This window comes from Sinohyriopsis cumingii, chromosome 1 (assembly GCF_028554795.1).
Source record: "Sinohyriopsis cumingii isolate HCF-2022 chromosome 1, ASM2855479v2, whole genome shotgun sequence".
Classification (NCBI taxonomy): Eukaryota; Metazoa; Mollusca; class Bivalvia; order Unionida; family Unionidae; genus Sinohyriopsis; species Sinohyriopsis cumingii.
Window position 1 is genome coordinate 78,172,938 of NC_142961.1, and position 13,549 is coordinate 78,186,486.

Consider the following 13,549-nt stretch of genomic DNA (forward strand, 5'->3'; position numbering starts at 1 on the left):
TATTAATATGATTATATCATGGATAATATGGCTACCCATGGATAATATGGTTACCCCATGGAAAATATGGTTACCCAATTATTAATATGGTGATAACATGGATTAATGGTTACCCCATGGATAATATGATTACCCAATTATTAATATGGTTATCCCATGGATAATATGGTTATCCCATAGATAATGTAGTTATCCCATGGACAATATGTTTATCCCATGGATAATATGGTTATCCCATAGATAATGTAGTTATCCCATGGACAATATGTTTATCCCATGGATAATATGGTTTTTCCATGGATATTATGGTTATCTCATGAATAATAGTGAAATTTCAAAATATACATATTGAAAAAAAGAAGTCATTTGTAATTCTATATGGTATGTATTATTTAGATATTTCACAAAAGTATGAGTGACCAAACTGGAGCTGCTTATCAGTTCTTACTATCATGGCAAAAAATTTGTGAAAAGTATAAAAATTACCTTTGGTATTTCCCAGGGCTGTCTGTATTTTTCTGTGGATGAATTGTTTCTATAAGCTGATGGTTTTCCTGCAATAAAAATTATTTTGTATTTCCAGCATGTGTAGAAATGAATAAATCATTTAAAAAATAAAATAAAAATGCATTCAATCTGTATTTGCTTAATATTAGTAATTAGATGTACAGACTTCTGGTGACAGCAATATACATTTCTATATCTCTGACACAAGTATTTATGATGTGACTATCAACCTGATTTTTGTTTCTAAATATATTAACATTTTTAAATGTATTAAACATTGCAGAAACTAGTGTTATTCATTGAAAATAATTAATTCCTTACACATTTGCATCCATTTATGTGTTTAGCAGATGATTTCGATTTCTCTCAACCTTGATAAGACTCAGAAAGCCATATGTAACAATAATAATAATGATACTATTATTATTATTATTATTATTATTTGAAATGGGAAATAGTAATCTTACATTTAAGGATTAGAAAAGTTAAGTGGTTACCTTCGTCGTGAAATTGCATTTTACTAGCTGCATGGACTTACAGTAAACATGAATCACAAAGCAATACTAACCAAACTAGTTCACATCATAAAATTCAAGATGGTCATGCTCTTATTGCACTCATGTAATATTCCACATGCATTTACCTCCTCTGAATATAGTGTAATAAACCATATGTAATCATATCTCCTGAACAGAATTAATAAACCACATGAAATTACCTCCCCTGAATACAGTGTCATAAACCATAGGTAATCACATCTCCTGAACAGAATTAATAAACCACATGAAATTACCTCTCCGGAATAGAGTACACTCGTGGATTTCAAGGATGAGTTCTATCAAAAACTGGTACACTGCATAGGCTATCAAAATCCATACAGCATAGATCGGAGTGGAAGCTCTGCTGAGTGTGACACCAATTATCATTGTTAGGACTGAAAATAAACATATGCTTCAGATGTACAGAAGTACGTGCAAGTAATTCATCTACAGAGAATACCTGTCTTCAGAGACCACGCCCTCTGCCAACAAAATATGTTAGATCAAAAAATTCCCCCAGAATCTGACATATGGGTTCCACTGCACTAAAATGTCAGATAATACAATCAGATATCAGTCTGTTATTCTTAAATGGACAATCATAATCATTATGTGAGAAAACCCTTATCCAAAAGTTTAGGTGGAGGAAATGTTATTGGGTGGATGGCCTATTGCTTTTTTAAATGTACAATTCTGTAAAAACAAATGACGATACACAGACTACAGTCAATCCAGTCCATTTCTTAACTTCTATTGAATGTATAACCAATGATATTTATTTGAATCTTCTTGCTATAAAATTGATTGTAGGACTCTCCACCCCCCCAATTTATTTAGCTGCTTGTTGGGGTGAGGTGTATTCAAGACGGGACCACTGCAAAAATTACATAAGAGTACATAAAACTTTTTTATTCCCCCAGACATTTTTCTACCTAGGATAGATCTATAAAGATCTAGATATACGTTATTCAAGGTTATGATGAGTGATGGCCTGGTGCATGTAACAGGATCTCGTCTTCTTTTCCTAAATTTTCTGCTTTGTGCTTGACATGGCCTGGTGCATGTAACAGGATCTCGTCTTCTTTTCCTAAATTTTCTGCTTTGTGCTTGACATGGCCTGGTGCATGTAACAGGATCTCGTCTTCTTTTCCTAAATTTTCTGCTTTGTGCTTGACATGGCCTGGTGCATGTAACAGGATCTCGTCTTCTTTTCCTAAATTTTCTGCTTTGTGCTTGACATGGCCTGGTGAGTGACTTTGTGTTCAGCAACTGTGTTAATTGAGGCACATATCCGTCTGAGATTTGAAGGCAGTTCATTGCACAAATAACATAACTAAAACAGTCTGAGCCTAAAACCAGCTTGATCCAGCTGAATTATCCAAGATTAGAAAAGCAATACAAGTATATTTACCTGATAAAATATGTGCAACAGTGCCAATAAACCAATGGGACCAGTTGAAAATTTCTCTGATTCTTGTACCTCGGTGTGGGCGTATCAATGCCAAGATGGGCTGAAAGACAGAGAAACCATTTAAATATCAGTAACAAGATATTTGTAAAGTTTGTGAAAGAGGTAAAGCACCCTAAAGCCTAAAGCTTATCATGGATTGCATGGTGTGAAGCAGATGAGAGTATATGTCATGACTACACATGGATGCAATGCTTGTCCTGTTGTTGGTTAGTCACTCTATTTGTTCCCCAGCCCTACAGCCTTGGAATCTTGTACTCATTCTGGCCCAACAGCAGAATGCAAGCTCAAGTAACGTGATAGAAATGGCTTTGACCATCAAAAGTCCTTAGCAAATGTACAGGAAGACCTTGAATGATCTTGTACTGTTATAAGTAAGGTAAATGATATATTATGTGACATTTAGGAGAATTTGTCAAAAACTAGTGATCAACATAACCTAGTGTCTTGATTTATGCCCCTTCTCAATAATGAACTTGCAAAAAGTTTTAGTATGAAACTTTAACATTGAAAACATGTCATAGCTGGAAATGTGAGTCAGATAAGATGGTATAATTAAAGTTCTGAAAATACACTATTCATATCTGACATTGTTTATTGTCCCCAGAGTATGATTGTACTCTATGAGAATATAGAAATATTTATATGTGAATTAAGATGATAATGAGATAAAATGATACATCCTCCATTGCTTTGTATCTTAAATCACATTTAAATTATAGATGCCATTTATTATTGTCTCTCACATCTTTGAATTTGACATGCAATTTAGTCCAAATTACAGACTATGCATTTTTCATGATTCATATAGTGTTCTCACTGTACATATGCAGTAAGTTGGGAACTATGTTTGGCTCATGAAAACTTACATTTATGACTGCCAGACCTGTGACTATTACTCCAAGTATTGGATGAGCTCTCTGGAACATAGTGCTTCCTTCAAGCTGAAATAAATAATAAAGGTGACATAGTGCTTCCTTCAAGCTGAAATAAATAATAAAGATGAAAGACCATGTACATTGTTGAGGTGAAATAAAAAAGTTGAAAGTGTTTCCTACAATCTGAGATGACTTAAGTAAAGATGACAGAGTGTTTCCTTCAATCTGAAATGACTAGTAAAGATGACAGAGTGTTTCCTTCAATCTGAAATGACTAGTAAAGATGACAGTGTTTACTACAAACTGAAATGACTAGTAAAGAAGACAGAGTGTTTCATTTAATCTGAAAAGACTAGTAAAGATGAGAGTGTTTACTACAAACTGAAATGACTAGTAAAGAAGAAAGACAAGCTGTTATACACTGTCAATCAACATAATAATTTTCTTGATTTTTTAAACTGTTTATACTTGTTTATAAGTTAGCTCAACTGCGAATTGCACAAACCTAGATCTGCCATCACAAAATGTGCTGGCAGATCTGGGTTGATACAGTTCAGTTTGTTAGCAGTATTTATTATGTGTTGGCAAATCAGTGTCTATGTTGTCTGTAGTTGGACTTGACTTATAAGTGAGTATATATGGTAACTTGTGTGTTATGTTACAAATGAAAATCTCTTTTCAGTCATAATGGCACATTAGCCATAAGAAGCTGTCTATTTCCAAAAATATCAAGCATTCCATGAAACCCAGGATCTCCACTGCATCTATGCAAAGATGTGTCTCCCTACACATTTATGATTTGACTTGCCAAAAACTGAATACTCCACTGAATGCTAATTTCACTATCACCATTACTGGAAAATAGTGCTACTTATGTCTCACCAAACTAATGAAGGTGAGTTTGCTTGTACTGGTTTTAACAACACTTTTAACACATTGCTGCAGGCAATATCATGCCAAGGAAACGGAACCACTGGTTTAAGAGTCCTTCCCATGGACAACATTGAGTCTGCTGATCTAGACTGGCTTGTGAAGCTGAGACCACACAGAAAAGCTGTACAAGTCTACCATATACACTCACTTATAAGTCAAGTCAAACTGCAATCAACAAAGATCCAGATCTGCCATCACATAATGCACCTCCAGGTCTGAGTCTAAGTTGTTTTACGTAATATTTTCAACTCCTAACAAACTGCACAGACCCAGATCTACCAGTGCATTAAGTGATAGCAGGTCTGGGTCTGTGCAGTTTGCAGTTGAATTCATCTTATATGCTAGTATATATGGTATTGTAGTTGTTTCTATTCAATAAAATTTTTAAATATGTTTCCACAAATCCATGTCTAATTTGTGTTTCTTTCCTCTGGCTGGGATATCTTCTAGTATGTGAGTGTAGGTAAAATAAGTAATTACCTTTATAGGTGGCTGTAGAATTTAAACATCCAATTATTGTCATCATTACCACTCTAAATATCATACTGTATCTAAATCCATCAGGTATTCATTAGTTATTCTAACATGGAAACTAGGTCTTGCAGTGAAAATGTTAAACAGATAGTAACTCTGTCAAATTTGGTGTAAACCTTTATAATTTTTCAAAGCAAATTTTGCACCATTATTCTGTTTTTCTAAAGTTTCTTTTGCAGACGAAAGAAAATGGGGACATTCAAACAGAAGTGACATATCAGATAGCCAAAGTTATTATCCTGTTTGATGCCATCATGTAATTAACCAATTTTAAGAGAAAGAAATCTAAAAGAGAAACAATTTGAAATAAACATGTGATTAAGATATATTACTTACATATGACCATCCCATGACATCTATAAATATGATGATAAAAGCAGCCACAACACATGCAAAGGCTGTAACCATCAACACACGATGAAACTGTAAAAAAGATGTAGAATTTGAGATATGTGAAGGTATAATGTAGAACTTATGATTTTTGTTGATCAGTGTTATTGAAAAGAAGCCTTACTGAGCTGATGGGGTACTTTATGTGTCTTAATATTTCTGAGCTAATGGGGTACTTTACTTGTCTTAACTTTTTGAGTTTTAATATTACTGATCAGATGGGGTACTTAATGAGTCTTAACATGCTGATGGGGTACTTTATGAGTCTTAACATGCTGATGGGGTACTTTATGAGTCTTAACATGCTGAAGCGGTACTTTACAAGTCTTAACATGTTTATAGAGCATTTATGAGTCTTAACCTGCTGATGGGGAAATTGATGAGTCTTAATATTTCTGAACTGATGGGGTACTTTACATTCGTTAACTCTGTGAGTTTTAATATTACTAAGCTGATAGGGTATTTCATGAGTCTTAACATGTTTATAGAGTACTTTATGAGTCTTAACTTGCTGATGGGGTACTTTATGAGTCTTATAACATGTTTATAGAACATTTTATGAGTCTTAACATGCTGATGGGGTACTTTATGAGTCTTAACATGTTTATAGAGTATTTTATGAGTCTTTATGTGCTGATGGGGTACTTTATGAGTCTTAATATTTCTGAACTGATGGTGTACTTTTTGAGTTTTAATATTACTAAGCTGATGGGGTAATTTATGAAACTTAACATGTTTATAGAGTACTTTATGAGTCTTAACATCTTTATAGAGTACTTTATGAGTCTTAACATCTTTATAGAGTACTTTATGAGTCTTAACATCTTTATAGAGTACTTTATGAGTCTTAACATACTACGCATCAGTAACACATTTTCATAACAGAGATAAAAATACACTGAATACAAAACAAAGCCAGAGCTAATTCCTTTAATTATAAAATGCACAAATAAAATCTAAGATATGTTTGCCTGTAAATATAAGAAAATTTAGGTTTGAAATATATATGTGTATATATGTTGTTACACAATGCTTTTTTAAAAAATATAATTATTTCTTTTTTTGTAAATTACCCCTAGTCATTCTAACATGCCAGAGTCCTGAATTAGTCTTGGCTTTTGTGTTTAGTGTTTGTTTTGTGCATGTAAGCTCTTTATTCCACTGATGAAGGGCTTATTTAGTTTGACACACTAGGAAACTGTTTTACCATTAAGTTTCAAATAACTATTAATAACAGAATTTGCCAAGTACAACGTTTACAAAACATACCTGAAACCAGACTTTTTCCTTACAAAGTGTTTTGCCAGGCCACTCAAGCTTATAATAGCGAGCCATAACTATCCCAATACTGGCTGCAAATACCCATGCAAAAACCATCAGACAACCTGTAAAAAAAAAGTCACTTCAAAATTCATCCCAAAACAAGAAGTATATTTAAAATTGTTAATACATATAATTATATTACATTGTAAAAACTTCATTCATTAAAGTAAAGCTTTTCATAAAAACATGTCAGCACTTTCCAGATTATTCAAAGTCCTGACAATGATTTCTCAAGTCAAGTAGCTCTTTGCAAGGATGGAGAGAGTGAGTGGGATGGCAAATGAAGCAGCCATCAATATAGTAATTGCTAATTTGCCACAGATCTAAAATGGCAATGCATGCCCAGACTGACCTGATTTCAACACCTTTGTTAATGGACTGAACAAATACTAGACATGGCAATCCAGCTGTAAAAATCTAACTATTCAAAACTTATGTCTTTTAAGTAATAAAGTAATACAGTTATGTCTATTAAATATTCAGGTAATACAGTTACATATATTAAGTAACAAGGTAATACAGTGAAGAGAACAGAAAAATAACAGCACTGTGGTGTATAAAAAGCATGATTTATTCTAGAACTGAAAATTTAAGATTTTTTCCCCACCTTTGTTTGCAAAAAGGGGGAAATTTTCAGAGTATAGGAAAACTCAACTTTACACTTTCTTGTAAGTCAGAACTAACTGCAAACTGCACCTTTTTTTAGCAGTAATTAGTTGGTTGAACACATATTATAGACCATGATCTGCCAATGCACTGTGACAGCAGATTAGAATCTATGTTGTTTGGAGTCAGACTTGACTCATATGGGCTATGTGACAGCATATTAGAATCTATGTTGTTTGTAGTAAGACTTGACTTATATGGGCTATGTGACAGCAGATTAGAATCTATGTTGTTTGCAGTAAGACTTGACTCATATGGGCTATGTGATAGCATATTATAATCTATGTTGTTTGTAGACTTGACTTATAAGGGCTATGTGACAGCAGATTAGAATCTATGTTGGTTACAGTAAGACTTGACTCATATGGGCTATGTGACAGCATATTAGAATCTACATTGTTTGTAGTAAGACTTGACTTATATGGGCTATGTGACAGCAGATTAGAATCTATGTTGTTTGCAGTAAGACTTGACTCATATGGGCTATGTGACAGCATATTAGAATCTATGTTGTTTGCAGCAAGACTTGACTCATATGGGCTATGTGATAGCATATTAGAATCTATGTTGTTTGCAGTAAGACTTGACTCTGCTGCAAACAACCTTGACCTTGACCAACTTTTGTATCAGATCAGTCTTAACATTTTGTGAAAAATTATAAGAACAGTACTATTGGAAATATACAGAGTGAACTCTAACAGATAATATCCAGAAAATACACTACTACTGGAGACCTTCAGAGACTTCCCTTACAACAATATTCTAGTAAATACATTACTAATGGAGACATACAGCAAACAAGCTAAATTCCAGCCAATTCAAAATGTGAGGTTTGGATCACAAAAAGGTCAGAACAAATTAGATGTCAGGATATGTGAAAATTTACATCTACATACACTATAAATTAACATGTCTATGTTTTGCTTCTAAGTGCTAATAAATTTAAAACAGTTATAGTTTGTCAATTGAAGTACAGACGAGAGAGTAAATAATGTTTTCAGGGAAAAAAATTTCTCTCTCAGCTTTTGACAACAATTTCCTCATTTGTAAAAGGCATCTACTGAACTATTATGTTCCTAAACACAATTCCTTATAGTAGCTTATAAATTCTAAGTAGCCTTGTAACCACAATACCATGTAGTCTTTCTTCTCAGCACCTTGTAAGTGTTTTTAAGCAATTCCATGAAGCCTCTCAGTAGTTTGTAAGTGTTCATACACAAGTCCATGAATCCTTGTCAGCACCTTGGAAGTGTTCCTAAACAATTCAATGAAGCCTTCTCAGTACTTTGCAAATGTTACTACACATTTCCATGAAGCCTTGTCTGCTCTGTGTAAATGTTCATACACAATTCCATGAAGACTTCTCAGCATATTGTAAGTGTTCCTAAATAATTCCATGCAGCTTTCTCAGTAGCTTGTAAGTGTTCCTAAACAATTCAATGAAGCCTTCTCAGTACTTTGTAAATGTTACTACACAATTTCAAGAAGCCTTGTCAGTAGCTTGTAAGTGTTCCTAAACAATTCCATGAAGCCTTTTTGGTACCTTGTAAGTGTTCCTAAACATTTATATGAAGCCTTTTCAGTACCTAGTAGGTATTCCTAAACAATTCCATGAAGCTTCTAAGCACCTTGAAGTATTCCTAAACAATTCCATGAAGCCTTCTCAGCACCTTGTATGTATTCCTAAACGATTCCAAGGTGTTCCTAAACAACTCCATGAAGCCTTCTAAGCACCTTGTAATTATTCCTAAACAGTTCCATGAAGCCTTCTCAGCACCTTGTAATTATTCCTAAACAGCTCCATGAAGTCTTCTCAGCACCTAGTAAGTATTCCTAAACAATTCTTTGAAGCCTTCTCAGCACCTTGTAAGTATTCATACATAATTCCATGAAGCCTTGTCAGCACCTTGTAAGTATTTCTAAACAATTCCATGGTGTTCCTAAAGAATTCCATGAAGCCTTATCAGTAGCTTGTAAGTGTTCAGATGTCATATTTGCTAAGCAGCACTCTCCATCCATACTGACCTTTGTTGACAGAACATAACAACATCTTGTCCACTATGGATTAAGCTGAAATCCTTACTGCCAAAATTGCAAAAAACAAATGTAGGTCCATGGTCACTTCTTCACACCAAATCCCATTTCTGCTCCCAGTTAGATTTATATTTGAATTTATATGTATTTATATTTTCTATTGTTGAAAGCAAACATGTATCATCCAACATCCTCTTTAACATCTTAAAACTTAGTCATAAAAGCAACTAATTGTACTTCTTCTTGAATATAAGCATCTGGTTAACTGAGAAACATTGCAGTTTTAGACTATTACTCCAACCAATTATTTCTCAAGATTCTAAATTATTTGCCTTGCTTGCTGTGACTGCAGACAACCACCATTAGTCAATACAGGAAATATGTCTGGTGTGAGTGCAGACAACCACCAGTAGTCAATACAGGAAATATGCCTGCTGTGAATGCAGGCAACCACCAGTAGTCAATACAGGAAATATGCCTGAGATTTGTTTTTGCATGCCAATTGAAACATTCTTGATATTTCCCAAAAAATTGTAGTCATTCTACAGGACAAAGTTTCATGACTCTTATGGGTTTTTGTGATGAACTTTAACATGGTGATTCTAATCTGACTAATGTGAAGATTTCTGACTATGTAAAAAAAAACAGTACTTAACTGTTCATCTCTGTATAATATGCATCTACAAACAATTTAACACACATATTTGCTGTCAAAAACAGAATTTGGTATATATGGGTCGACACTAATCATATAATATATGGTCTGATGCAAACACGATACATCCTGATCTTTTGGCAAACACACACACACACACACACATGCTGTAGAATCAGAAATATATCTGTGAAATTAACTTCACTGCAAATAGTATTGTTTACTTGGTGCTAAGGTATACATTGGGACCCCATATATATATATATATATATATAAAATGGTTTTACAGTATAAGATAAATGTATATTAGTTAATTTACCATGTGCTTTGACCAGAGGGAACTTTGCACTTCTTGACAAATCGACTTTAGTCTGAAAATCCACTTTCTTTGGTGAAGCTCCTGGCAAAAGATCTTTTGAATGTGGCATCTTCAAACCTATAATATATATATATATATACACACATTTGTGATTTAAAGGAAAAGCAAATTCATAATATATAACAATGGTAGATTAATCTAAGTTCACTCAGAGTGAAGTTACAAAACATCAAACGTTGAAGTCAGTTTTCATGTTTAGTTTCGTGACTATGGTAACTGAAATCTCACTTGATAAACCTTGATGTAATAAACCAAGTGACCAAAATACTGGGCAGGTATTAATGATGGAAAGAGAAAAATCTGATCCAATGAGAAGTGTGTATAGATGACTCACATGTCCCCATCAATGCAGTCTTCATGCAAAACATTTTAACTACAGTTGGGCATGTGAAAGTTTCAATTCCACATTAACAAACCAAATATTCTAGTCAATTTGAGATCTATACCTGTAAAAAATTTCTCCATTCCAGTATGGCTGAAAAATGAAGTAAAATGTATTTAACAAAACCTGGCGTCTCAACAGCATATATATACTGATATATCCCAATTTGTCTGACTTGAAAAATACTTCCATTCAAAACTTTAACATTGTTGATGACAAAGATGTTATAATCTCCTTGTCTCTGAAACAGACTGGTCCAGGACTTTAAAAATAAACAGTGTCAAAATAATGTAAGAATTATATACCTCCACTCATTCTTCCATTGGCAAACAATAGGTAGTAGTCATCATTCAGGTTGAAAACTTTAGGATCATTTATAGAAATATTCCGAGATAGGCTGCAGGTAAAAATTCCATTCACAATTGAACTGGAAGATGATATGATTCCCATTTTGGGCTGAAATAAATATAAATAGAAGAAAGGAGATTACACAGATACTATATGTCCCCCTTCAGGCATAACTTAAAGTGATAATTTCAACAGTCATAAGCCCATAGTCTACAATGCAGTCATAAGATTAGGGTTTATAACTCAGTAATATATAGCATTACCTCATTATAATGCCATAAGCCTACAATATGAAACTTAGTCAAAAGCTTAGGGTCTATAACTGAGTCAGATATGGCATTCCCTCATTATAATGTCATAAGCCTGGTCTATAACTCAGATATGGCACTCCCTCATAATCGTGCTGTCGATGTCAGCCAATGATGTATACTCCCCAATAATGAAGTACATTATACATATAAATGTAGCATTGTATAATAGATGGGGACCCATTACCATACCATCCTTTGAAAAGGAACCATGTTATAATAAAGTGTGATACAGTGAGGGAGAAAATATTAAATTAAAAAAAAGAACTAAATGTTATTAATATTCAATTCCATACCAGATCTGATTTTTCATTTATTTGTTCTTAAAATTAATGAGCACAATATCAATATAAAGTGTATTCAATGAATGCCTATGTCCAACAGTGCTTGAAAGTGACAAAACCTGAACTAAACATTTATATGATGGGATATGGATGGACATGTATGCTTGACAAAAGGTAACACTACATGCCCTGCAAATGTCATAGTGGAGTATAAATTGAGATGTTTCAAGTCATATAATGTTGGATATATATATATATATTCCAAACAGAATTGTATAGTGGGTGAATTTCATTTTCCATTTATTTGACTTTGAGCTATTAGTCTTTTATAACTCGGTGTAAATTATGCAGTTTCACAAATATCTTAGATTACCCTACTTTTGCATGCATGCATCTGCACACATGTATGTGCATGTGTGTTTGGGTGTACTTGTAGATGAGTCTTAATACTCACATCATCATTTCTAGAATTGCTCTTTCCTGTATCAGCATTGTATGACAAGAAAACATTGGAACTGGTTCCTTCAGCATCTAGTACCACACACTCAATCACACTATCAGAACCCTGTGTAGTAAGAAAGTAAATTTTCTATTATGGTAGCATTTTGTACATATCAGAGACCAAAGTAAACTATGGTAGCATTTGTACATATCGGAGACCAAAGTAAACAATGGTAGCATTTGTACATATCAGAGACCAAAGTAAACTATGGTAGCATTTGTATGTATCAGAGACCAAAGTAAACAATGGTAGCATTTGTATGTATTAGAGACCAAAGTAAACAATATACATTGGGCCTTTAAGTCACGATGATGAGCAAAGAATAGTTGAATTAAATTTATGATAATAGACGTGTTTGTGTATTTTGAGGGGTTTACTATAATGGGCATGCTTGTGTATATTAAGGGGTTTACATTACTGGGTGTGTTTGTGTATTTTGAGGGGTTTACTATAATGGGTGTGTTTATGTATTTTGAGGGGTTTACATTAATGGACGTGTGGGTGTATTTTGAGGGGTTTACTATAATGGGTGTGTTTGTGTATTTTGAGGGGTTTACTATAATGGGTGTGTTCGTGTATTTTGAGGGGTTTACATTACTGGGCGTGTTTGTGTATTTTTGTGTATGCCTAAAATTTTGTTTATCACCCAGTAAGAGTCACATATAATTATCATTTTATGATACAAGTACAGTGTAATAGGTTATTTCAACAATCAGTATATGATAAATAGAGTCTAAAGCTTGTATTCATGATATGACATCTACAAAACTCAGTAAATAATATAATCTGGCACTTGTCAGCAGCTGATGTTTACCCACTAGCAACATTCCCTCTAAGCTGCATGCATAGCATGCACATCTACCATTTGCTTAGAGGGAATGTTGCCCACTAGCTGATGAAAACTCACATAAAAGTAAAGTAAATGAAACAAGAAACAGACAAATTGATAGATTCATAGATAAGCAGTCAGGCAGACAGACAGAATGACAGATATACACACCATTTTGACATCCCTTGAGAGTCCAAGTGCTATCCATTGTGGATAACTTTCCTGTAAGTCATAACTAATTGTAAAATCAACTCTGTCACTAATAGTTGTCCATGTTATCAAGAAAGTACAAGAATCCCCACTGCAGTCATGGTAACATCCTTTACTGATGCCACACATTACGTCCCTTGACAATGGACCACCAAACTGCTACAACAGAAAAGATAAACTGAAAATCTTATGTTTTTTAAAAAGCTAAAGCCAACATTAACATATTACTGACTTCTGTTGAATTACAATCATTTCTCTATATGTCATGGCAAATGTACATTTACTATACATTAGATTAGATTAGATTATAGATTAGATTAGATAGATTAAATTAGATAGGTAGACAGACAGACAGACCAACCTCAGAAGCAGACGTTTTA

The 13,549-nt window shown here is 33.7% G+C and overlaps 1 protein-coding gene across 1 annotated transcript in view; it reads right to left on the reverse strand.

Annotated features, from left to right (window-relative positions):
* Window positions 1-13,549, reverse strand: part of LOC149807174 (ferric reductase 1-like) — a 43,093-nt gene that overhangs the window by 11,895 nt on the left and 17,649 nt on the right. Inside the window, exons 3-12 of the mRNA XM_089963085.1 lie at window positions 13,131-13,328; window positions 12,083-12,193; window positions 10,994-11,144; window positions 10,247-10,363; window positions 6,519-6,634; window positions 5,196-5,282; window positions 3,384-3,458; window positions 2,458-2,557; window positions 1,301-1,441; window positions 487-554 (exon numbers count right to left, since the gene is read on the reverse strand). Of these exons, the coding sequence (XP_089819211.1) occupies window positions 487-554; window positions 1,301-1,441; window positions 2,458-2,557; window positions 3,384-3,458; window positions 5,196-5,282; window positions 6,519-6,634; window positions 10,247-10,363; window positions 10,994-11,144; window positions 12,083-12,193; window positions 13,131-13,328 (1,164 nt within the window). The remainder of the gene's footprint in view (window positions 1-486; window positions 555-1,300; window positions 1,442-2,457; window positions 2,558-3,383; window positions 3,459-5,195; window positions 5,283-6,518; window positions 6,635-10,246; window positions 10,364-10,993; window positions 11,145-12,082; window positions 12,194-13,130; window positions 13,329-13,549) is intronic.